Source organism: Callorhinchus milii, unplaced genomic scaffold (assembly GCF_018977255.1).
Source record: "Callorhinchus milii isolate IMCB2004 unplaced genomic scaffold, IMCB_Cmil_1.0 Scaffold2, whole genome shotgun sequence".
NCBI lineage: Eukaryota > Metazoa > Chordata > Chondrichthyes > Chimaeriformes > Callorhinchidae > Callorhinchus > Callorhinchus milii.
Window position 1 is genome coordinate 62,320,845 of NW_024704743.1, and position 24,720 is coordinate 62,345,564.

At 39.4% G+C, this 24,720-nt stretch overlaps 1 protein-coding gene across 2 annotated transcripts in view; it reads right to left on the reverse strand.

Annotated features, from left to right (window-relative positions):
* Nucleotides 1–24,720, reverse strand: part of sema5a (sema domain, seven thrombospondin repeats (type 1 and type 1-like), transmembrane domain (TM) and short cytoplasmic domain, (semaphorin) 5A) — a 102,587-nt gene that overhangs the window by 15,942 nt on the left and 61,925 nt on the right. For both annotated transcript variants that reach the window (XM_007905297.2, XM_007905296.2), the window contains 5 exons: nt 22,690–22,897; nt 20,376–20,493; nt 18,937–19,118; nt 18,001–18,144; nt 8,959–9,106 (listed from right to left, as the gene is read on the reverse strand). In XM_007905297.2, the coding sequence (XP_007903488.2) occupies nt 8,959–9,106; nt 18,001–18,144; nt 18,937–19,118; nt 20,376–20,493; nt 22,690–22,897 (800 nt within the window). The remainder of the gene's footprint in view (nt 1–8,958; nt 9,107–18,000; nt 18,145–18,936; nt 19,119–20,375; nt 20,494–22,689; nt 22,898–24,720) is intronic.

The window sequence follows — 24,720 nt, forward strand, 5'->3', positions numbered from 1 at the left end:
TACTGCACACCACTGAACGCTATATTTGAAAATATTTTTGATAGTGCATACCATTCCAGGCTATGTTGTTTAATATAGATTAATTACACACCAGTTTGAACAAGTGCTTTGTACAGTGATACAGTGCCATAACATAAGCTTTTTAACGTCCGCCTGAAAAGACAAATGGAGCATTAGTTTTGAACGTCTCATCTGAAAGACGGCACCTCCAACAATACAGCAATCCGCAGTATTGCGTTTCAAGTCACGAGAGGGGCTTAATCCAGATGTGAGATGACTATCAGTTGATCGAAGCTGACTCGAATATTTCACACATTTGTACATTTTTATTTTCGTATGATCGTTCCTTTGTTATTCTAGCAACCCTGTATCACAGCAGTTAAAAATTATTTGTGTAACACAAGAAACTATTTGGTGACACTAAGTAAAATATATAAAAACATCACCGTGAATGCATCACCGTGGGAATTGGATAGGCAATTAAAAAGGAAATATTTGTAGGGCTACAGGGTAACATGAGCGAGTGGGACTAGTTGATAGCTCTTTCAGAGACGGCACAGGCACGATGGGCCGAATCGATTCCTTCTGTGCTGATTCTATGAATGCATTTCAGAAAGACAGAAGGAAACATAAATTCTGCAGAAATGACTAAATTCAAACTTAAAAAAATTACTTTTAAAGCCAAATCCATTTGCTACCTTTTAGTGTGGCTTTCCCTGCCAGTTGATGAACAATAGAAGAGACAGCTTTATTGTAGCTGTGCAGGATCAATTTGGGTCCTAAGCTGGAAATAAACAGCTCATCCTAATCGAGATACACTATGGTGCATTCCATCACATCCAATTCTGTACCCCTTCACCAATAGCTCCAAAGCCCGCTGATACCACTGATAATTCTAAGACAAATACAAATCAGTTTCTAAGTAAAACTAAATCTGCAAGGAAATTCAACTTCCGAGGTTTTAAAAATAAATTCTTGACCATTCTCGTGGTGATGTGTAAAAGTCAGATACAGTACAAGGAAAAACTGATCAAAGTGTGGAAGCCCTTAATCTTTTCAACATGGCACGAAGAGTCCTCTAAAGCTACTGTAGTCCATAGGGACATTTTCAGGATTCTCATCCTTTACAAGCACATTGTATTACCCTCCCCTTTTCCCTTCCCTATATAGTATCTACACTTATAATAGGCCACATAGCTATAGCTCTTGATGAATAACCTTTCATTTTAGCAGCATGAGGTATCTTTCCGCCCAGCTGGTAGCAACAGTGGATATTTTCACTAGTCAGTTTGTAACTAAGTTTTTTTGACTGTCGTTCGTTCCCACAAGACACAGACAGTTGACTTATTTCATAAATCTCTCAGTTCAGCAGTACAGAGGCCACTTAACATTTGCCAGTGGAATCCATCTAAGTTACATTTGTGACCTGTGTGAAACAGGCTGGAAGTATAGAATGACAATCCCTTGAGCTAAATTAAACTCGGAGACGAGTTGGGTAAGAATTTAAGAGTGCCCCTTAGTATTGCTCTGGCTTGACACTGTCAGAGAAGGGTAGAGTGATCAATGATCGAGGCATAAACTTTTATTAACCACTAAAGCTGAACCCAAACCCGCTATGATAGCTAACAAGCCTGAAATAACAGAAAACTTGGGTTGAAAAATGCAATGTTTCTTAACAGATTCAATCATTTTCAAATCTGTTATTGAATCTGCTATGAGACCTCACATTTTTCACCCATTCCGCTGGTTTGAATTCTTCCTTTAAACGACGGCACACGGGTCGTGTCCAAAGCTATCTGTTATAACATTTTTTGTCGTTATCTTGTATTCTTGTTTAGCAGTACCTTTGCCCATTTCTTATTCCCCACCTCAGAGCTGGCATTTGAGTACAGCCTCACAGGTTACCAAGTGAATTAAATTAAACCTTTTAATTTCACTTCCCTGTCTTTTCGCTATACCCATTAATATCCTTATTTGCCAAGTATCTATCCATCTCCCTTTTAACCATCCCAATTAATTTTGCCTCTGTAGCCATCTGAGCAATGCATTTCTAACCATCTTAGCTCAAATAAGATTAATCCCATGATGGTGATGGTTATCAGAACCAACTGCCCCAAAAATCTTAAAAGTCTTCATTTTAAGACAATTTAAGATTTCTTAAATTTGATCTTAATTTGGAAGCTGATTTTCCGCAGTTCTTAACTTTTTAAAAAAAAACTGCAGCAAACCAGCTACCAAATTTTAAGACAATGGCCTTAAGGCTATAACTGTGAGAAATGTCAGGTCTTAGGTTTGTGACTAGTTAACACTCTTTCTGGAAGATCAGGCCTGCCAGCTGAGCGTCAAAATATGAGGGTGTGTTTTGTGCTCCTGCTCTGGAGTTCTGCCACAGCGCTATTTTTGTTGGCTACTTACTAAGCTGTATCCAATGCTTCCAGAATCAATTTTCATTGCATCTGTTAGTTGATATATTTTATGCTACTGTGAGAAGACCTGTTTACACCCGATCTAACTCTCCTGAAAGTAAGGATTATTATTATTATATAGCATAAATGCTCAAAGACTAGCAAGACTGTTCTCAGCTCTAGTGGATGCCTTCTACCTATCTGGAGACAGAAAAGGTGGTGTTTGGTGAAAATTTCAATCCAGTTAGGTTACTGTCCAGGCACCTTTATTAGAAGGAAATGCGAGCTACTGATGTGTTCATTCTCACCAGCTGTAAATGGATAAATGCTTGGGTGGCCCTTTGACCAGGAATATTTAGCTGCTTACCTCCCAGTCTGGAATGCTGGGCTACAAATATAACATCTAAATTTTACTGCAGAACATTTTCCCTCAGTTTACTGCGTTAACTTTATAAAACTCAGAATAGAGTTTTATTAAGTTTTTATAAAGTTTTATTTTTTTATCAAGGATGTTTCTCTGCACTTTAAAACCTCTGCCTCACATTGCAGGATTCTGTAATTAATGTGTTAAATAATATCTCAAATTATATTTGCGATGTTAATATATATTTGAAACATACGATCAATCTCATATGAGGGGAGTTGGTTGTGATTAGCTTCGAAAAAGATCCTTTCTCAAGGAGTAATAAAAGACTGTTTATACACAACAAACTGTTTTCAGTCCTTATCAGTCATTTTCTCATGAAAAAATGATCTGCAGCTGGAGAGAGAGCTATGTTGTATTTTTTTTACAAAGGAACCATCTTGCAAAAGACAGTAGATGAAAGGTCACTTAACGATCTGTATAAACGGAGATTGATTCGGAATAGAATCAGAAGAAAGAATTGAAGGAGAGGGATCGAACTGGATGTGCCTTGAACAGAATTGGCATTCGAGTGATCGAATTAAACATACAATAATACCTGGATACTTTTGGGTGATCGAACTGAGAAACGTACAACAATACTTGGATACCTTTGGATGGATATATATATTTTGATTAAAAAGGACACATTAAAATGGACATTAAATTGGATATTACTACTCTATCTCTCCCACAGCATTTGGTTAGGTCAACTTAAATCGTTGTGAATTATGCGTCAATACATAAGCATTATTGTAATGTATTCTTTTAATTACTTATAACTATTACTAATCTGAATTAATAAATATCTATATTTTTGTATAACATTTGTGTCAGTCCTTACTTCACCTCTGGGTCACAAATTTAAATTAACCCGTACAAAATTACCACCTTGTGATAGTTAGATGCTCAGTCATTCTTTGTGCACGTTTCAAAATTTTATAGCAATTACCATTGAATATTGATCTGCAGTACAAGACAATTAATGAGGCAAGCTGGCTAGTTACATCACTTACAGCTGCCACTAAAGGCATACCACTCCAGCAGGCCTGTTAAATGAAGCTTTCACAAGGCTATTACAAGCTGTACTGTATTGCGAAAGTCCAAAAAACAGACTCACTGCAATGAGCTTCATAAAGAATACTTCTCTAGGACCTAGCCGTGGCTCCTAGGTCCAATAAAATAAATTAAAATCACGTTCAATTCCTGAAAGTGTGAAAGGCAAGACTTTATAATGAAAATAGCTTTTGGAATGTGATAATTTGAGTCAACCCTCTGAGCTGGTCTCGGTATTCCCGTTCCTGAGCCAGACGGCTGCACAGTTCTCCAGGTCACTGCTGATGTCACACCAGCCAGCCTGGTTCATTGGCATGACTCAAGAGGGCAAACAACTGGGAGCAGAGATTTTTCCCACTCGGCTCCTATTAACTCTGCAAGCCACAGCACTAATGGGTAGGGGGTCCTAGCTGGACAAACGCAGTGTTCTTAATGGTAAGCTATGCAATCGTAGCTAGTTAAATTCCAGCAGTACCACAATACAGATTCTGGGGCCCCAAGCTTTGGCTCTCATCAATCCTTCGCCGAGTAGTCTCTGGAATCAGGTAAAATGGGCGCGTCTCTCCAGGGAGAGCACGCATTCCATTCCAGATAAAGGCAAATTTCCACATGTAAAATTCTTTCACTCTGGTTTCTACACTCTTAAATTGTGATGATAGGTTTTCCTATGTGTCAAGACACCTAGTTGACCGAAAAAAGTGGAAAACAACACTAGTTCAGTCATGATAAGCCAACGAGTTTGTTTTAGTGCTTTAATGTTTAATCCCATGATATGAATTCCTTACAGGGTGAAACCTTGGGCAAGTTTCCTTACTTCACAAGCCTGGTAATAATCCTTCAAAAAAAATAATAAATTTTTCACTCAATCCACAATTGTTTGTGGGACACTGCTGTGCGCAATTGGCTGCCGCGTTTCGCCCACAAATATATAGTCAATTCACTTTCCAGTCTATTCTGTGAAGCGCTTTGAGACATCTAGAAGACGTGAAAAGCGCTATATCAAATGCAAGGATTATTATTATTATTATTACAGTTCATCACCAGTTCATTCATACTCAATGAGAGAAATATTTGATTCAATTAAACTAATTAACCCATTTTGAAACAATAAACATACATTTATCCTCATTGCACAATGCAAGTTTAAAATGAATGCCTGAATGCTGAATGATTTCTTCATAGTAACGATAATCCATGCTTTGGATGTCGTGCAGTTCATGTCGGGAATAGGTCTGAAAGAGCTTCACTAGATTTAATGTAAAGTACAGTGACTGTATTTTATAGGCGAGTGTACGTTCAGTCACCAGAACACAAAATACAGTATTTTTGAACCATCTTGTGGGTTACCATGATTAAAGATTCTGCTGCGATGCTCTCAATGAGCAATTTCTGGTGTATTATCAACTTCAGCACCACCTAACAATTAGTCGAGCAAGAAGCCAATAAATTAACACCTATGGTGATTCCATGCCTCACACATAACCATCATGAAATATCTTGCTTATAAATATATTTTAAAATACATTTATTGACCCAGCATAAGTATAATAAATTAAATGAGCATTCGTTAATATAGCTCTACTATCAAAGAACCGGGCTCCCAGTGGTCTTTCCATAAAGTTGAATTAAAACAGACCAGGAATCCCCAGGACAAGGACACAATGTTATGTGGTCGTTTTCAGATTACAGAATAATAGGAGCATTTATTCTGCTTATTTTTATAGGCCCTTTTGGAGGATTTTGCATTAGATTGAAGAGGCTTATAAAAAACCTTTTTCATTTAGGTAACTTCAGAGTCAGGATTCCTCTCCTCACAGCAGCCAATTGTTCAGCCTAGGATTTGTTTTGAGTGATTGCCAGTTGAATAGCTGGTGCGCATTTAAATATGGAGCTGCTCAGTATCTTATGTGTGCAAAGGAGACTTTCTGCTGAAACAGCTACCCTGAAGGCTTCCTGTCTTTTGACCTTCCCGGGTGCCCTCGGTTTGGACAAGGTTCACACAGATGCCTGCCTAGATGACAGAGGCTGTAGAGAAATGCTCACTTTGACATTTTCTCACAGAAACGTGAAGCCAAACCTTCAAGTCATTTCATCAATGACGAGGAAAGTTCTAACTGATAACGGGGAAAAAAAACAGCCGATTGATTAACATGACAAAAGATTCTTTTGTATCCAGCAAATTAATTATCATTCATTCCTCCACCCATCCCCCAACCACTGCATAGTCGACATTGATTTGAAGGAAATCAATTCATTGACTCTGCTTCAAACAAATGCACAGTGCACAGATTTTTTTTCCCCCAAAATTTTCTTTCTTTGAAGGTGGCGTCATGGTCAGGGACAGCTTCTCAGGTCTCTGTGCAATCTAACCCAACTAGCAATGCTCCTTCCATAAACTGGGATAGTGAATGTTGTTGGGTTGCAGGACCGTTACAGTCATGACAGAGCCTGAGTGTGATTCTTTTCTCACTCAATGCTTACTTTCCAGCAGGCTCATCGAACAGCAATTAGGATCAACGACAATTTGCATTTATACAAGGAATTTCTCCCTGTGTCCTGACCAACAGGATACAGGGAGAAACAGTGAATTACTATTTCCCCAAGTGAAAATAGTAATTCACTTCATAGCTGTTTGTGTGACATTGCTGTGTGCAAAATGACTGCTGTATTCGCCTACAAAATCCTCCGAACATGAATGGCGGTAACTCAAATCCAAGGATTATTATATAGCACCCTTCACATAGAGTAATACATACAGAAATAGTGTCAGCCATTGAGCAGGGAGGACAGGGAAGGGGGAGGTGACCGTTGGTACAGTCAAAGTGGTACATTTTCAAGCAGCGTTTGAAGGGGGTAGAGCAGGGGTGAGACAGACATCATGCTGCTGCCTTCAGACACAATGGAGGAGTGCAGCATACGAAGATTAACTCGCCATGTTTTCCACTAAATCTTCAAATAAATATTTCCCATTTTAAAGATTTTATGATAAAGATTCCTAGTTTTAGCCATCAGCATACATTAGACCCTGTTTCGGTGGTTTACTTGGCATCTGCAGAAACCATCAAATAATGCACAATGCTCTACAAAATAACATTTGCATAGTCCCAAGGCGCTGGACAGTCAGGGATGTGGACTCGAGCAGGGGGATTGGGATCAGGGATGGGGGAGGGCAAAACTGCCTTGGGAGGCATGTGCCAGCATTCCTCTTTTAGCTGCAGATGGGCTGAACGTTTGGTCCTCTACTACAAACCAGCATTACGGTCTTACTTCTTGAGTTTGATAGGGAGATGTACAGGGGGCATAGGGGGCATAATCTTAAAAGTAGAATCAGGCCATTTATGAGTAAAATCGGGAAGCATTTTTGCACTCAAAGGGTGGTAGAAATCTGGAATTCTCTCCCCCAAAAGGCCGTGGATGCTGGAACCATCCACACCTTCAAGAGTGAGGTTGATAGATTTTTAGTAGGTCAGGGTATTAAGGGATATGGGGAGAAAGCGGGAAATTTGAATTGAAAGGATTAGTTGAGGTACAGATCAGCCATGATCTAAATAAATGGCGGAACAGGCTCGAAGAGCCTATTCTTATTCCTATGTTCCTGCATGGGTTTTCTTGCTCAAACAGCAACTAAGCAACTTAAAAAAAAGAGTTTCTTCCGACAGCAAGGTGTCAATGGGAATTATGGGTTTTCAGTATCCTTTTTGAAACCTGACGGCAAGTATCTAAAACTATAGACATTGTTTTAAGTATTGGTTTTCTGACCCCTTGTCTTTGGGGAATTTCATCAGAAGTAAGGGAAAGATCCATTTGACAGAAAATAACATTGGGAGTCACAGATTATGGATTTCAAATTACCAGACGTGTAGCTGATTGCTTGCTAAGGAATCCACTGCACAATATAAACAGGGGAGGTTACCCTGCATGGAAAGCTTAGGATATGACAGAACCACATCTGCTAGCAGTGGTTTCTGTGACATACACGCAGCATTTAACTTTATGAAAAGTCTGGGCAGCAAAGAGATGACAGACGTTATCACACAAGCAATCAGCCCTGAAAGTGACTTGAGTCAACAAATGGCACATTGTGAATTAAATATCCAAATCTTGGTGTATCTGGGAGTCACAGGATGACGAATAGGAAAAAAAACATATGAAACAGCTTATGAATTTCAAAGCGTGCACTAGAGCATTAAAAGGAAAAAATAGAGGTCTCAGAAGGTCATCAGTTCTATTTGTTGCATTGAAATGTAAATCTTTCTAATTGCCATGTAATTTTTATGGGTGGTGGAAATTAGTTCGGCTGACACCTCAATTCTTCACACTTTGGCAGCCTCTGAGCACAGCATAATATCACAACAATTTTGCATTAACAGACGTTTGCTTTCGGAGTAAATTAATTGGAAGCAAATATTCTGTGTAATATTTGCTTGAATTATTAAAGAAGCCAATCATGCTTATGTGCCACAAAGCATGCATTACGATGTCAGTGACAGAGTGTTGGGAATGTGAAGAAATGGTGGCAACTAAAGAAAGTTTGATCTCCAATACATTGCCATAGTAATAAAATAATAGAAAAAGCAATTATTTTTCCTTAATAACCTCATCTTGATAAATTGGTAACAGTTATAAACTCGAGCTAAAAGGGAGGTAAGAGGAAACTTTCATTCAAAGGGATTAGTGCTTTGTTACGAGGCTGACAGTATAGCTGCACTTAAAAGGGAACTGGAAAGGCATTAGAAGAGAAAGAATCTAAAAGGTAGAGGTTACAGAAAATAGTGGGGAATCAGGATTAGGTTAGCTACACAGAAAAAAGCTTCTTCCGATGTCCCGGCCATCAATGACCCAGTTAAATTTTGCCATTCATTTCATGGCTTATCAGAAATTGCTATGTGCAAATTGATAATCGCATTTGCCTACAAAATACATAGTCACTAAACCTTATAATAAATCCTATGAAGCACTTTGAGATGTTTCCCGACATGAAAGTTGCTAAATCGAATGCAAGGATGATGATCCAGTTCAGTTCAACTCAATAGATCGAATGTTTCCTCCAATGCTGTAATGTCATCAACTCACTAATGATGTGCAGGTACATACCGTGTTGCAGCCTGGGCAGTCTTTCCCATTCCGGCAGGTTCGGCGCCTCGCCTGAACACCTCCCCCACACTGCGATGTGCAACGTTCCCATGAACCCCAAGGAGACCAGAACGTATGAGCGGGACATTGCAGATGCTCATTGCAATACCTGGAATGTAAACAAGGTCAATAGCACACAAGCCACACTGTGGTTTCACTGCATTGTATTGCATTAGAGCGTTAGGTTTCAATTAGCAAAACATTTTTATTTTGTTTTTGCAAGAGCATTGCCATATTTCTACAAATGTTCATCTTGTGACAAAAAAGTACTATCAAGGATCCTTATTAACATAGGTTATAAGGCTCACATACAGAAATGTTGATAAGAACTTTCTTACTGGAGTGCACAACTCCATTCATAAATGTGACCTGATAATGAACCGCCCACGACATAATAACATCAAAAGCACTGCATGGCGACAATAGCCCCGAAATACCAATGAAGAATGTTTTGCAATGAATGAAGGAGCTCGGATTTCATTATTACTGAGAATACAGGCCTCTTTCACTTCAGCATTCGAAAATATTGGACTGTAACCTTGGCTGGCCTTGCAGTTAAGCTATTGCCTACCGCTGTGCCTGACACAGCCTAAGTAGGGATATCTGATTGAATACAGTGGTGGCGTGATAATCAAATGAACTTTTGAAGAGAAATTCTGCTGAATTAACATGGCGGGAGCATTGAGACAAATTTTCTCACTGAACATCACAACACGACATACAATGATAGCGTTGAACTGTGAAGGCTCCTGATTTATAAAACTTGGGATTCAACAAATCACCGTACAACTGGAGTGTAACCATGTGTAAGTGCCTTCGCTTTTATGTCATGCAAATAAAGTTTATTCACTCATGTTCTTTTGTTTATTTTCAGTTGTTTTTAATGTTTTCTCTCGTATTCCCTCTTCCCCATCCCTTGCACCATGTCCAGGGGCGGGGAGGGGGGGGGGAAGTAGAGTGACAGACAGGACATAAGCTCCCCATAACACTCTGGAACTACCGTGGAAGGCGGTCTGGAGCTATTGATGCCTTGCTTCCATTGTGCCCTAATGCACAACTTTGGGATTTTAGCCTGTGGAAACCACACGTAAACCAGAATCATATGTATGCCACTAGTTTTGTTTTCTTAAACATTAAAATCAGAAGCAAGAAATCGCAGAGAAGATTTCTCCTCTGTCTTTGCTTCCCCCAAATAAACAAACATTTGAAGAGGAAGAACATAAGAGTCAGGGGAATGAGCAGGGGATTGGGGTTTTAGTAGCTAGCTGCCATGAATGAGCTGACACCAGCAGAGGCTCAATAGATCAAGTCCTAGGCTATAATTACTACAATTCTATGATCCTCCTAAAATCTGCAGACTTTCAATATTCATTCTTTCATGCTTGGCGCCACCTAACCATTATTCTTCAATTTGCTTCACAGTATAGAATATACGTTGGAACGTTACACCTGATCGTATTATTCACGTCATACAAACATACATAAGTCATATACAATTCCCATTGACTCTATCACCAAATACTAGGCAGGTATTCTACAACCCCTTCTGCACAACTGCATCTGAATATCACCTCTAGTTAATAAATGGAGCTGCAGTAGCCTCTGACAATGATCGTCCCCCTCTCCCTGCTTGATCTTATGGCCCACACACTACATGGCAACACAGAGCACCCACTCAGCCATGAAAATCAGAATTTTAACGGCACTCATGTTACAGTGGGAGCAATGACATACAAAAAAAAACTTAAGAGCTGATATTTACCAGCTGTATAACATACACGACATAGAACAAGGACTATTACCCCTGGACCTTGGCAGACCCCTCTTCTCGAATTGGCCCATGGGGCCTCAGTGCTGTGTAAACTCTGCCGTCTGCTGTGGCTCAGGTTTTGTTAACTTGCCAGGCAGCTGCACGCAAAGGCTGCCTTGCTCCTGCTAATCATATCCATCTGACACAGGAAAAGTAGACCAGCCAAGGGGCTCACAGTGTAGAATAATCACACACTGCAGATGTAGCCTTTTCTGTAAAATCATGAATTCCCTCCTCACAAATATTGTCCAGTACATCAGAGACAATTCCAAATGACTCTTGTAAAAGAAATGCATGGTTTACAGAAAAAAAACATAAAACCTTATTTTTTTAAATATACAAAATCTACCAAGCTGCTGAGCAAGCATTTTGAACAATGGACACAGGTTTAGCTTCATTTTCAAAATATCCTTGGAAGTTCCAAAAACATCAGTATGTTTTTTCAGCTAAGATCTATCACTGAATAAACCTGAATCTTGCGCTAAAGCAATGGGCAAGGGCCAAGTTTCCTGGTTCTACTGGCAGTGCTTCAAGCTAGATGGCAATGCGGTCTTCCCTTGGGCCTAATCCTCTCCATCATGTGCCCAGTGAAATAACCTTGTGTGAAATCTGTCAAAGGGCTAGTGTTTCAGCTGGTGTTTGAATTGTGATTAAATTCACCGGCCAACCCTAGCAAGCTAAACAGAAAAACAATGCCAAATCCAAAACAGGAAGAGTGAACGCTAGTGCTTTTTTTTTACAAAAAGAGAAATTAAAAAGATGTCAGTTATATATCAGCACTATAATAATAATCCTTGCATTTGATAAAGCGCCTCATCAGGTCTTCGAGACGTCTCAAAGCGCTTCACAGAATATACTGTAAAATGAATTGACTGTATATTTCGTGGGCGAAATTGCACAAATGAGTGAGTCATCCCTACACAGCGCTCTGAAGCTGTACTCACTTGGAGTGGCTTGCAGTCAGTTTTCCAGGAGAAAACCACCTAATTTTAGCAGTTTGGGCCATCTGAGTGGAGGCAGCAGTTCACCTTGCCTGTTGTCATTTGATGGTTGTTGAGTTACTGACACTTTAACAAGTGTCAGCCTGGCTCAGAGACTTGCACTCTTGCCTCTGAGTCAGAAATTGTGACTTCAAGTTCCACTTCAGGCTTCAATTCAAAAGAACTTGAATAGAAGAGTTTGACTGCAGCAATTCACACATGGGAAAATTGCCCAAGATTATACAATTACAAATGTGTTTGCATCTTTATCAGGTGAAACTTCATCCCTACTTATCTACTTTTCCATATTGGGTTTTTAATCCATAGATGTTATAGTTGTATTAAACAGTGCAGCACAACCTGCACACACTATATAATTCTAATAAATCTTTAGCAGGCTTATTACTCAGTACATCTTATCACTAACACATACTCTACAAACAGTTACTGATTCAGCCACCCATCTTCACTAAAGCCTATTTAGGACTAATCTGCTAAAAGAGCATGATCTGGTGTCAGTGTTTTACCCTACATTAATCATAGCTCCACTTAGCCTTGTGATCCGGACTCATCGGTTTATTTGTAACACTATTAACTCTTTTTAAAATAAAATTATGCATTGTTTATAATCACCTGAATGGTCTGCTTTTTTTTAAAAAAAGGCTTATTTCAGTATCATGTGTGCAAGCCTTTCACAACTCCATAGAGATTTCAGTACCGAGACAACAGGGGCCAAAACCTGTAACCCAAGATCTAGTTTTGTGTGGGTTCATGATGGACACCAGCACTGCTTAGCTTCCTCAGCTCATTGACAGCTCATTAACAAATCATTGTCAGCCGCACAAGAGGGAAGGGATGAGATGTCCCACAAAGTCCAGCACAAAGAACATTTTTAAACACCTGGGGAATGGGTGGAGAAATTCCACCTGGATCACGATTTACTCTACTTTTGTAGCATTTCAAAGCACTTAAAATTTTGCAACTTCTCAAAATACGGTCTTTTAAAACCAGTTTTCTTTAAGTTTCTTTGTAATAACTGCAGAAATCCAGCTTCAAAGTTAAGACTGAATTTGACAATGTGCCAAATTCTGGAGGCTCTAAAATGCTATATAAATAGAATAAATCTGGACCTCTGTGTGATTCCTCCCCCAGTGCTATGTAGTGCATTTAATCTTCAACGGGATCTAATTTGCCAGGCTTCCAGAGTAGGCTTTCTGTAGGTCCAACAGGAAATCAAATGTGCTAAAATATTACACATTAGTCACCAATACACATTGGTTCAAGTGTATTGACTGTTAAGCGCTCTGAGACGCTACCCTGCATGGAGAGCCCTATATAAGTGCAAGTTGTTGTTCACAGTACACAGGTGAGCATTGGAGAAGTGCTCCACTACCTCCCTATAACAACTGGAACCAGCACTAAATCCATGATATCACAATGTCATTACATGAAACTCCTCAATCTACTTACTTGAGCCTGATCCCTTCAGGCTGCTAGACGTCTGACAGTAAGCAGATTTAAGCAGTGAAGCCTAGTTTAGCAAGATTCAGACACTAGATTCTTCAGTCTCCATCAAAAGTAAGAAAGCCAATGTGTATTTATTTAATTCCCTCTTAAAGGTTAACAGGGCACTCCACATCCTAACATCACTCTGTGTACAACAATTCTCCTGAACTCTCCTTTAATTCTTTTGGTAATTACCTTAAAACTATACCCTTTAGATATTGACTCACTGAGCACTGGAAATAATTTCGCTCTGCTAACTTTATCAAAACCCCACATAATTTTGAGGAGGCAAGGTGAAGGGACTGAGGCAGATTGAGAGTGCCACAGTTCAGGCTATTGTGGCTGAGAGCATGGCTGCTGATGGTGGAGTGGAGAGGACGAGGGATGTGCAGGAGGCCAGAGCCAGCTGAAGAAAGGGGGTGGGTAGTGCAAGTGCTGCTTTGATTTTAGCTAATTATTTGGGGAGGATAAGTTTGCAGGGCTATGGGGAGAGCGTGGGGGACTGGAATTGAATTGGATAGCTCTTTTCAAAGAGCAGGCACAGGCACGATACGCCGAATGGCCTCCTTCTGTGGTGTATAATTATATGATTCTATGAAGTGTGAGCAGGAAGCAGAAAAATAACCCCAGAATCTCTTTCTTCATAATCTCCTCTGCACCCTTCCTGTATTGAGGTGCCCAGAATTGGACGCAGTACAACAACTGCAGGCTAGCCGATGACTTATTCAGACCTAGCATTACCTATTTGCTTTTATATTCTATGATCCAATTTATAAACCATATAAACCTGTTGTGCAGCTTTATCAACTTGCCATCCCTACTTTAAAGATTTGTCTATATTAACTAGTCTGTACTTCTGCTCTCGCACACTTCAGTGGTTGCTATGTAAAATAAAATGGTCACACTGATGCAGTGCAGGATACACTCTCCACAAAGATACATTGTAATTGGTGCAATGTAGCGAGAGAGAACTTATTGCAATTTTAGACAAATTTATATAACAAATTTAAATTACAATCTTTCTAAGAGGTTAGACTATGCCCTTCCTCCAATAGGCAGATTGATAAGGGCAGGAGTATCATACTTACAAATATCTGATATAGGAATATTTGATGTTAACTGATATCTGAATAGAAATGGGATATTCCTTTTAGAAATGGATAGTCATCTGTTTAGTTTGTCCCCGACCTACTTTACCATCCATTATTTGCTACATTGGCATACAAATCACACAGTTACTCCACTTTACAGTATATCCTGTAAAGCACTTTGGGGCATAGTGTAAAGTGAAGTGACGTGAAATGTGCTTTACCAAATGTAAGGATTATTATTATTACTACATTAGGCTGACTCTTGCTACAGCAAAGTATACCAAATACCTGTCAAATCTTTTACACTCTGAGCAACACTAAATGTAGTTCTGTGTATATCAATGTAAACCACCTTACTTTTTTCTCTCTTCTCTGAATCTGCAGCCTCATTCTACAGTATATTGTTCAATTCCAATAAATATAACCTTATTCATTTTTTGCAAACTTTGATCATTTTTTTTTCAGAATGATAGAAAGATATAACGCAGTTAGGGATAAAATATTTGGGCCAAATATTCTTTGATATTTTTGTATGTTTTTAGCTTTAATGATCAATGGTTTTACTGGGAAATGTGTCTTACCTTAAATGCCCTAAAGGACTGTAATTAGATATACAATGCACATTATTATACATTACTGTGCACAGCTAGAGCTCACATTCCACATTTAAAATTAATTAAATTTAATTGAAGAAATCTTGTAAACAAAGCATGGAATTATTAACTATCAAATCAATTTAAAATAAATATGCATTGTAAAATATACCTTTAGGTTCAAGTTAGTGAACAGATCAAGTCAGTGAATGTGAGTTTGAGTTAAATGAGGATTACAGTTTTACTTCATCAACTACTGGGATTAGGACACATGAGTAGGCAGAGGATCAATGTCAGAGAATGCTAAACTATTCCTTTAAAAATACTACTATTTTGCAAATTCCAGCAGCATTACACACCATTGTTTTTACTTCCCTGTTAGTAGTAGGACTTTGCATAATAAGTGATTTGCAAATTACTCAAAGCAATCAACCTCTCCTATAACCAATCCTAATAATATCAATCTTTCCTCTAACCAATGTAAGCAATATACCATTTTGCTTCTCTCCTGCTTCACCTACATTACACCGCACGATTCATGATGGTGTATTTACCCATTGAGCTATCAGGGTAACCTAAAAGTATTTCTTCCCTCCCTTTGTCTTCTGAAGATACTGATTCATGCAGGTGTACATTTCTATGGGCACTGCTGCCTCTGGAACCTGGTTAGTAGTTCCCCTCCATAACCCAGGGCTATTGAAGCCAAACCCAGCATATCTTCTAGAGTTTGAGTTGAGATCAACTAACATAGTCCAGATGAGGGATCAAAATAGGACTTCCTCATCTGTTTGTCTCAGTTTCACAACATAAATTTATGACTGAGTCATCAGAAGAGTCATTTGAAGACTTTGTATTCCAATTTTGATCAGATTTGGCTGCACAGAAGGCATTATCCCTTTGATAATGTAATGTCCGGTGACGTTTTTAAAAGGATATCAATGATCTTGGATCTGCTGATGGTTAGCATGATTTACCACAGTCAGTAAAAAAAATCTCAATCATTTTCAATTTAGTCAGAATAGTTTCCTATTCATAGACATGAGATCTGACACTATTATCTCTAAATGTGAGGTAATGATGGAACCATAAAAGAAAGAGAAAACTATAACTAAATATCATTGGATCCGTTTTTTCCATCAGTAACATTTAATGGATTTTCAGATTTTTCTCCCAAATTCTTAGACAAGATGAGGTTAGACTAGACTGAAATGGATTTTATGCCCGTTCATAGAAAGATTACCTACTTCTTGCAGTGCACTGTTTGAATCAATAAACATTAAACTCCCAAATACCCTTCCATGGCACAATGATAATTTTCTTTCTTTCAATGTCTCACATGTAAAATACCTTCATGTCTCTCGCAACTCTCACCAGCATTTGCCACCTCCCCCTTACCTTTGATATCTCTGTTCTAAATTTTTGCTAGCTATCAAAAATTGTGGGTCTCACTATCGCCACCAGTTTCAGGTAGAGTTTTCAAACCTCCTCATTGCTGAAACAAAATGTTTTGTTTTCTATTTCACACCAAGTATTTATTTCACTTCAATAATAATAATAATAATCCTGCATTGCATATAGTGCCTTATCATGTCTTTGGACGTCTCAAAGCACTTCACAGAATAGACTGTAAAGTGAATTGACTGTATATTTGTGGGCGAAACGCGGCAGCCAATTGCGCACAGCAGTGTCCCACAAACAGTCATGAATTGAGTGACCAAATTATTATTATTATTATTTTTTGTTGAAGGGATCATTACCCCCGGAAAAGCTATCCGCCAATCGATTAACAACCTGGTTCCTACTTACTGTTAAGAAAACGGAGGCATGTGGAGTGAGGACACATGCCTAACTCCTGCCCAGGAATCGAACCCAGGTCCTCTCGCTTGTAAGGTGAGTGATCTAACCACTGAGCTACAGGACTCTACATGAGGTCAAATTTACAGTCCACGCAATATTTACCATATCAAATAGCCAAAGGAGGTCCGTAACCTGTCATGTTTTGAATGGTAAAGTTCTATGGCATTAGTAATCTGGATTGTGATCTTCCTGGTTTACAGGAATTGGCTTTTTAATGGGCAAAAAAGCTAGGAAAAAGATAAAGGTCACAATCCAGATATCTAGCTTGGGGACATTGGGGCATTGGCGGGTGGGGGTGCTGGGGGTGGTTCTGCCCTATTTAAATAAGATAACTGTAACATGAAATGCAAATTTGAGATTTCTTAACTCTTAATAAAACCTAAATTTGTCCAGCATTGAAATAATCCTGACATTCAAATATGAGGTGGATCTTTTAAAACATTGATTTCTGAATCGACTAGAAGGAACTATTTGTCGTCTAATTTGTGATGCCTTCCCCCTCCCTGGCCTCAATATAACCTTGATGGGTTTTAGTTTAGCAGTGCTACGGTGGCTAATGAGTTTCTGATTTTTCCTCTCCTTGTCATTTCATTCAAATAAGACTTCCCTCAATTCCTTCCTGCTCCTGCATTCTCTCTGCTGTAATCCAAATTTATTGCATTGTCTCCTCTAATTCATTCTTAACCAGGATCTCAAGAGAGAAACTTCTTATTCCCTATTTGCTTCTGAGAATCTACAGACTTTTTCTCTGCTACTCTTTTCAACCATGGTAGTGTGAATATGCGACTTGGACCTATGACCTACTTCCTCAATAAATCTGACTTTGCATGGTTCAGCTATAACAGCAATGAGTTGGTAGATGACTGAGTGAAGATCAGCAACTTGGTTAAGTTTGATTTAAAGTGAGTACTAAAGGACTGTCATTGAAGTCGCACCAGAATTAATAACTACAGTGTAATGTACCCATTGCACCACTGTGTCCTTCTCAAGCTAGTTTATTTTCTTAGAATTATTTTATCACAGAACTCAGCCAAAACAGTCATGACTTGAACAGCAAGCTAAAATTTGACCCGAGACTAAATGGATCCCTACAGAGCTGTCCATCTTATAGTACACAGATCAGCAACTTTCATCTTTCTGCTCAGTTAAGAGACACTAGTACATACCTCTCTTCGCGATTCTGTCCCACACAGACCCGTCCACCGTGCCGAGGCGTCGGGTTACTGCAAGAACGTTGTCGGACTTGAAATCCTATTCCACAACTTGTGCTACAGGGAGACCATAGTGTCCAAGGTGTCCAACCTCCATTCCTATTGAAACATTGTGTTTTAATGCTTTGTTTTTAGCCTTTTGATGTAAAATTAAACAATAGCGAACAATATTATTTACGAACAATAAACACGAACAAAAAGACCTGTGTGATCAGTGCCGCAATGCGCAAAACAAAAAATTTGAATGGGATTTCTTAGATCACGCATGGGCACAAGGAAATGAAGAAGCTGGGAGAAATGTATTTGAATCTCGAAAATGATATGTGATCCGTACTTAGTAATGCTCCTAACCGTTGCTACATCTAATGGTAAGAGAAATTTTGCACCCGAGAGAGTTTTGTACAAATGAATAGCAATTAAAGTGGGTTCAATTATGAAGTGCCTTGAAGAATGATGGCTTTTTCACCAGAGCTGAGAGGTTGAGGGGTTACTTGACCTGACCTGGTAGAGGTTTTCAAGGTTGTGAATGGTTCTGATGGGATAAATTGTAATAAGGTTATTTCCACTAGTCAGTCAGTGAGTCAGAGCAGAAATTTCACCCTTCACGTCAGGAGGACGTCTCAAAGATAATCACAACCAGAATAAGAGCGGAAGCTGGGGAGAGGGAGAGAAATATTCACACAGCGAGTGGTAGGAATTTGGAATTCTCTGCCACAAAACATAATTGAAGCAGAACCCGTAAACGCTTTTAAAAAGGCATTTATGTTGATGCTTGGATAAGGGTGTGGGAAACGAAAGGAGAGTGAGTGGCTCATTTGGAGAAACACACAAGTGCAGACTTGATGGGCGAAATGGCTTATTTTTGTGCTGTAATATCCACGTCTCAATTACCTAGAGCAGTTAGCAACTTCCATGCTGACTCCCACACATTGCTGACCTCCACACTGTGGTCCTGGGCTATCACACAACCGAGTTCTGCAGGTGCACAAACCAATGGCACCACCGTCAGTGTGGCTGCAGGACTTCCACATTGACCACGGTCCAAAATGACCATCCATTGTCATGTTTCTGGTCTGGAAGACAAATAAGTGTTTAAATAACTGGATCATAATAATATTCATAGTTATAATTCTTGCACTTAATATTGCGCCATTCACGTCGGGATGACATTTTAAAGCTCTTCACAGGATTCACTACAAAGGGATGATGACTGTATATTTCTATATCCAATCAATTTATTTTTGACCGCTTGTTCTATAAAAGAAGGCATAACTTGATTTTATACTTTGAGCTTACTTTTGAATCACAAGGGTTTCAGAAGAAGCTGTTATTAATAATCCAACTCATTATTACAGGAATGTATCATTCCAAAGTGACACAATCTGCCCAGAATCTGGTTGGAGATCATGCATTTTTAAACTGCAATTAATGCTCACTCAAAGCAGTCACTCACTCTTAGGTAGCAAAATTATAGAATCAGAAAAAGTTGATTGGAAAGTTAAGAAGTTTGCAAATTAGACCCAGATGCTTTTTAGTCTTATCATCCTCACAAAATGTCTTGGCATGTTCCTACTTAGAAGGAATACATACATATTCAATGGAAGAAATTTTGGGAGGAAAAAAAGAACATGCCATTAATAATAATAATCCTTGCGTTTAAAATAGCATATTTCACATAGGGAGTACGACACAAAATGCTTAACGTGATTTTACTGTTAAGTGTAGTGACTGGGTATTTGTTGATGAATGCAGCAAATCAATTTGCATCAACAATGTCCCGCAAACAGCCATGAAGTGAATGATTAATTTTAATTGGGGATCGTTGGCCAAAATACAGGGAGAAACTGATATTATCCAATTAGGTTGGATGAGGCATGAAACCATCTGCCTGATCAGGTGGACACTAAAGATGTTATGACGTTATTTGAAAAGAGAAGGGAGTTTCTTCCAATGTCCTGGCCAACCATAAAATTGGTCACTCACACCATGGCTATTTGTCGAACAGGGCTGTGTGTAACTTTGATCTGCTCTCACAAAGAGAAAGCAAAAAATACTTGAACTCGGAGCTACCTTGAGTACTTGGTCACTAGGCTCTGGCCAGGCTTTCCCGGCTGGAGATCTGGTCACCTGACTTGCTCGGGTGGTCGTGAAGGAATGGTTCAGGTCTGCATTGTCCTTTGACAATTTGGGGCCTAGAAGGGTTTGGGGGATTAGGGTTTGTCCGCGGGGACAAACTATTTCAACTTTATGAGAAATATTTTGAGACTGTAAACTGTGAAAAGATGTGGGAAATTCATGTGTCATATATAAATTGCTATTTTTGTACTCACAGGGCACACACTAATGTTCTGCTCCCACTGGGTCATGCTCATACTCTCCTCCAGTGTTGTGCATTTCTTTAAAACCAAATCCCAGCCACAGTAGGGGTCCCGAGCTCCCACGCATGAACTGCAGACAAAAGATCAAGAGGTCAACCTTTAAACTCTCACCTTTAACCCACAAACACAGCTGCAAAATACATTATGGTAACTGCAATTTTTAACAGTAATTTTAGTTCAGCTAGAAAAATAGTTTTGATTTCCATTCTTTTGTGGGATCAGTACTTTGAGACAAAGGTGTTCCTTGAAACTTATATATTAACTCAATGTGCTATAAGAATTGTTAACACCATAGGAGGAAGATTTATCATAAGAATTACAACAACAACTAGCGTTTATATAGTGCCCATCACCCAGGATAGCGTCTCGATGTATGGTTGGACACAGAGAAGGGAGAAGTGGGAGTTGTCGTAGGCTTTAAAGGTAGATGTAAAATTTAATTTAAGACTTAAAACATTAAGGATCCAAGAATCATTGGAGAACAATTATGACAACATCTACTTCTGAACACAAAAAGAGTTAGGAATCATTATCATCTTAGTAGCTATAATGGCCCCGACACTCACTGGCAGTAAACCAACTTGTTTTTTATTCATTCTATTTCAGTGAAACCATAAATGTCTATCGCAATGAAAATGTAATCGTTTATTGAAATCACAACTGGGAACCCCTAAGGGTAAATTACTATCAAAAATAGGTTTTTAAACACAAAGACTCAAATATTTAATATAATGGAAAATTATATTGCAAAATTCACTAAATAATTTAGAGTTATGAATACTACAGGGCATCATACCGTCTTTCAGTGAGCTATCAAACACTGGCATTTAGCACCTCTGCCTTTATCAAATTTATTTGTTGTAATTTATTTGGTTGATTGTAGCCTAACAATTTTGCTGATAAACATTGTCAGAGAAGCCCAGGCGTGAGCTTTGTGATCTCTGCTTTGAAAGCTCTAATCCAGATGAGATTTTCAAGACTGGCACTGTCTGAGATAAAAAGGGGCATGCAAGGACTGCGGTAAAAGCCTGCAAAGCTGCATTGATGAGAAGCTGGTTTGATGGACTATATGAGATGAAAAGCCTATGGTCTGTCAATACATCATTAAGCAGCTCCGTGTGCTGGCTCAGACAGAAAGTAATGTTGAGTGGTTCTTCCATTCAGATTCCAAATGGCTGAGAAAATTGAAAAGGGAGAAATTGGAATCATCAATGCATGGTTTTAGTGCTCACCACTCGATACCCACAATCCCCCGAGTAAACTAAAAGTGAACCAAGGCTGTCAGCATTGATCCAGCTCCAGAGGACAAAGGCAAATAAGATAAACTCACCTATTACTGGAATGTAGGTCCCTTCACTGTGTACCTATTGGAATTGCTCCACTAATGCTGTACAACAAATTGAAACCGGTAGCTTCTCAGAGCATGATTAATGCAATATACCCAAAGCCTCTCTTATCCGCCAGTGGCCTTCGGACAGAGCAATATCGCTATTCCATGTGTGATTTATCTTTCCACCAGTGATATATGTAATTTGTTAGAGGGGGATTGTGAATAGTCCAGGGTAATTGTAGCAAATTGTAGCAACTGTAAGAAACTTTAACCTTCCAATATATGAGTGAACCTGAAGTTATGAAAAGCAAGGATTTTAACTCGACCAATTTCAAGCTGCTACTATTAGCATATAGGAGCATGGATGCTTGCATACATATACATACACACTTTCATACACACACGCTTGCCTTTCTCTCTCTCATACACACACACACACAGACACACACATGCTCATGCACATTCTCACACATACGCAAACTCTCTTACATTCAGAAGAGCTTCTTCTCATGCCCCGGTAAATATTCAGAGTTTAAGCGTCATACTCAGAAAATATTGTCAAATGAATTCTCCTTTGTGCTCCAATCTCCGTTTTTAATCCGGATACAGGTAATTAACGGTTCTGTTTGCTGTTCAAAGTACACAAAGGTTCACAATACAGCTGCATTTGGTATCATATTCTGCACCAGGGATGGAATTCTTCCCCATTCATTGTCAATGGGGAATTGTACCCTATTCAAGAATGTGTGCAAAGCCTATGGAAGTGAGACGAGGGTGTTTCAATGAGAAATATATGTTGGAATAAATAGTTTCTTCCCCACCCCTCATTCACAGACTTCAAGCCATTCAGGTTCAAAAATAAAGTCGTGCTTTTTGGCACTGGGACTGAAACCCTCTTCGCATACTCAAGTGCAAACTGGTATTCGAGAATCTTACCTGCGACTTTTGTAAAAGGTGCAGCGTTTCAGGGGGATTTTTAACACGTGATCTCGGAGGCCAACAAACAAAATACTGTGGCTGTGCAGTATCTGGAGGTTCTTGATAGGTTCTCTCTGATCACTTGGGAAGAGTTCGATTTCCTCCAGCAGACAGCTGCTCACACTCTCATTCACTGGCGCAAGGACTTTCTTAATGGTCCCGTAGTCTGGGGGGGAGAAACAAAAATAGAGTAGATTGAGAGAACATCGCAGTGGGAATAACAGCTGATCAGGACAGAGATAGCAGCCATATGCTGTTTATTTTTTTGGCCTGCTAGGCTCAAGAGCCCTAAATGTTTTTACGGTGCTTTTCCAGGCAAATGAAAATAGTCTACCATGCACTGGCAGACCCCAGCATATTCATCAGACACGGAGACTTGTAAAATAAGCACAATGTTGACAGTGACTGAACAGAGCTGGCAGAATAACAATTGGTGCAGTGGTGCATTAAACCTGCAATTGTTCCTGCTGTTCAGCCAGTGCGGAACAATGAACATAATAGTCATCGTTTTAAAAAAACTTAACTTTTTTTCCACAGCCAACCAGCTTTGACGTTGAGTCCCCAATCTTTACATGTATTAGTGGATTAAATATATTGAACTTTTAACCTCATTGCTCACATGGTGGTGACTGTGTTCAGAGTGCGTGATGTGTACATAGCCCAGATTTGGGGTACACAGCGCCTGTGCACTCTCTTTTTGTCAGCCAGATGTTTGACACGTGAAAAACCATCACCATGTTTACGAGTATCGAAACCAAACTGAGACTTCCATGCATCCAACCTCACATGGAAATTCCAGAGATATTTATCAGAATGGAAAAGTACTCACTCCCCAGAGGGACATATCCGGCTTACCAAATTCCAGAGAGTATTAGTCACAGGTTGGTAAGAGCAAGGCTTGGGAACTCCAAAAAGGTGGTTGGAGTACTGCTGGAGTCCATCCAGCTAAAATCACATAGCTTGCCATTAAAAGCTTGTCCAGGTAGGACCACCTTACCATTTAGGGCTTTGGCTTGCAAGGTTAACAGGAGTTGAGTGTGAAGCATCCCTGCCCCAGTGACTGGTCTGCCCTTCCATGTCCTGCCGATAAGACATGCCCTGGAATACTGAACCGGTCTGGCTCAGGAACTGGATTATTGCCACAGGGTTTGCTCAATCCTGACATTCCATTGCCAAACATGTCACCTAGGAGCCAGTTCAGCTCCAAGGAGACCCCACCTATTTCCACCCCCAAGGAAGATAAGTCAATAGTTTGACATCCGACAAGTGAAAGTTTAAGCCCTCATTAGGTGGATTGTAGTAACCAGGAATGCCCTGTGAGCTTCCTAGTGGGAACACAGCTCAGTATGAAATGCGTGAGAGCATTGCAAGCATCTTCTTGGCCAAAGCTCACTGCCCGTGCACTCTTGAAATTGTATTATCCTGTTATTATTCTGTTGAAATCAACAGTGCGCAGTGCTTAGGTGTCAGACTGGCTCAGTTAGTAGCACTCTTGCCTCTAAGTCAAAAGGTTATGGGCTCAAGCCACATGAGAACTTTGAACTCAGATAGTCAATGCTGACACTCCAATGCAGTACTGGGACTATGTTACCTTGTCAGAGGTATCATTCCTCAGGTGAGATGTTAAACTGAGACATGAATTGAAAAGAGGAAGAAGTTTCTCCTGACAACAATTCTTCAGACAAAATTGATTATTCATGGCTGTTTGTGGGAATTTCCTGTGTGCAAATTGGCTGCAACTTTTACCTAAAAAACACAATCACTACAGTTTACAGTAAACCATGTGAAGTGCCTGAGATGTGCTCCCAATGTGAAAGGTGTAATACCATAATTAAAGAATTAGTATTATGACATTATTACAAATTACAGTTAAAGTCAATCCACTGGAGCTAGCAGCAGCTTAGACATGTTGGGCAAATGGCCTCCTCAGATGCTGCAGTTTCTAGGATTTTATGATATTTATACATCTTTATATCACATGAGAACTGT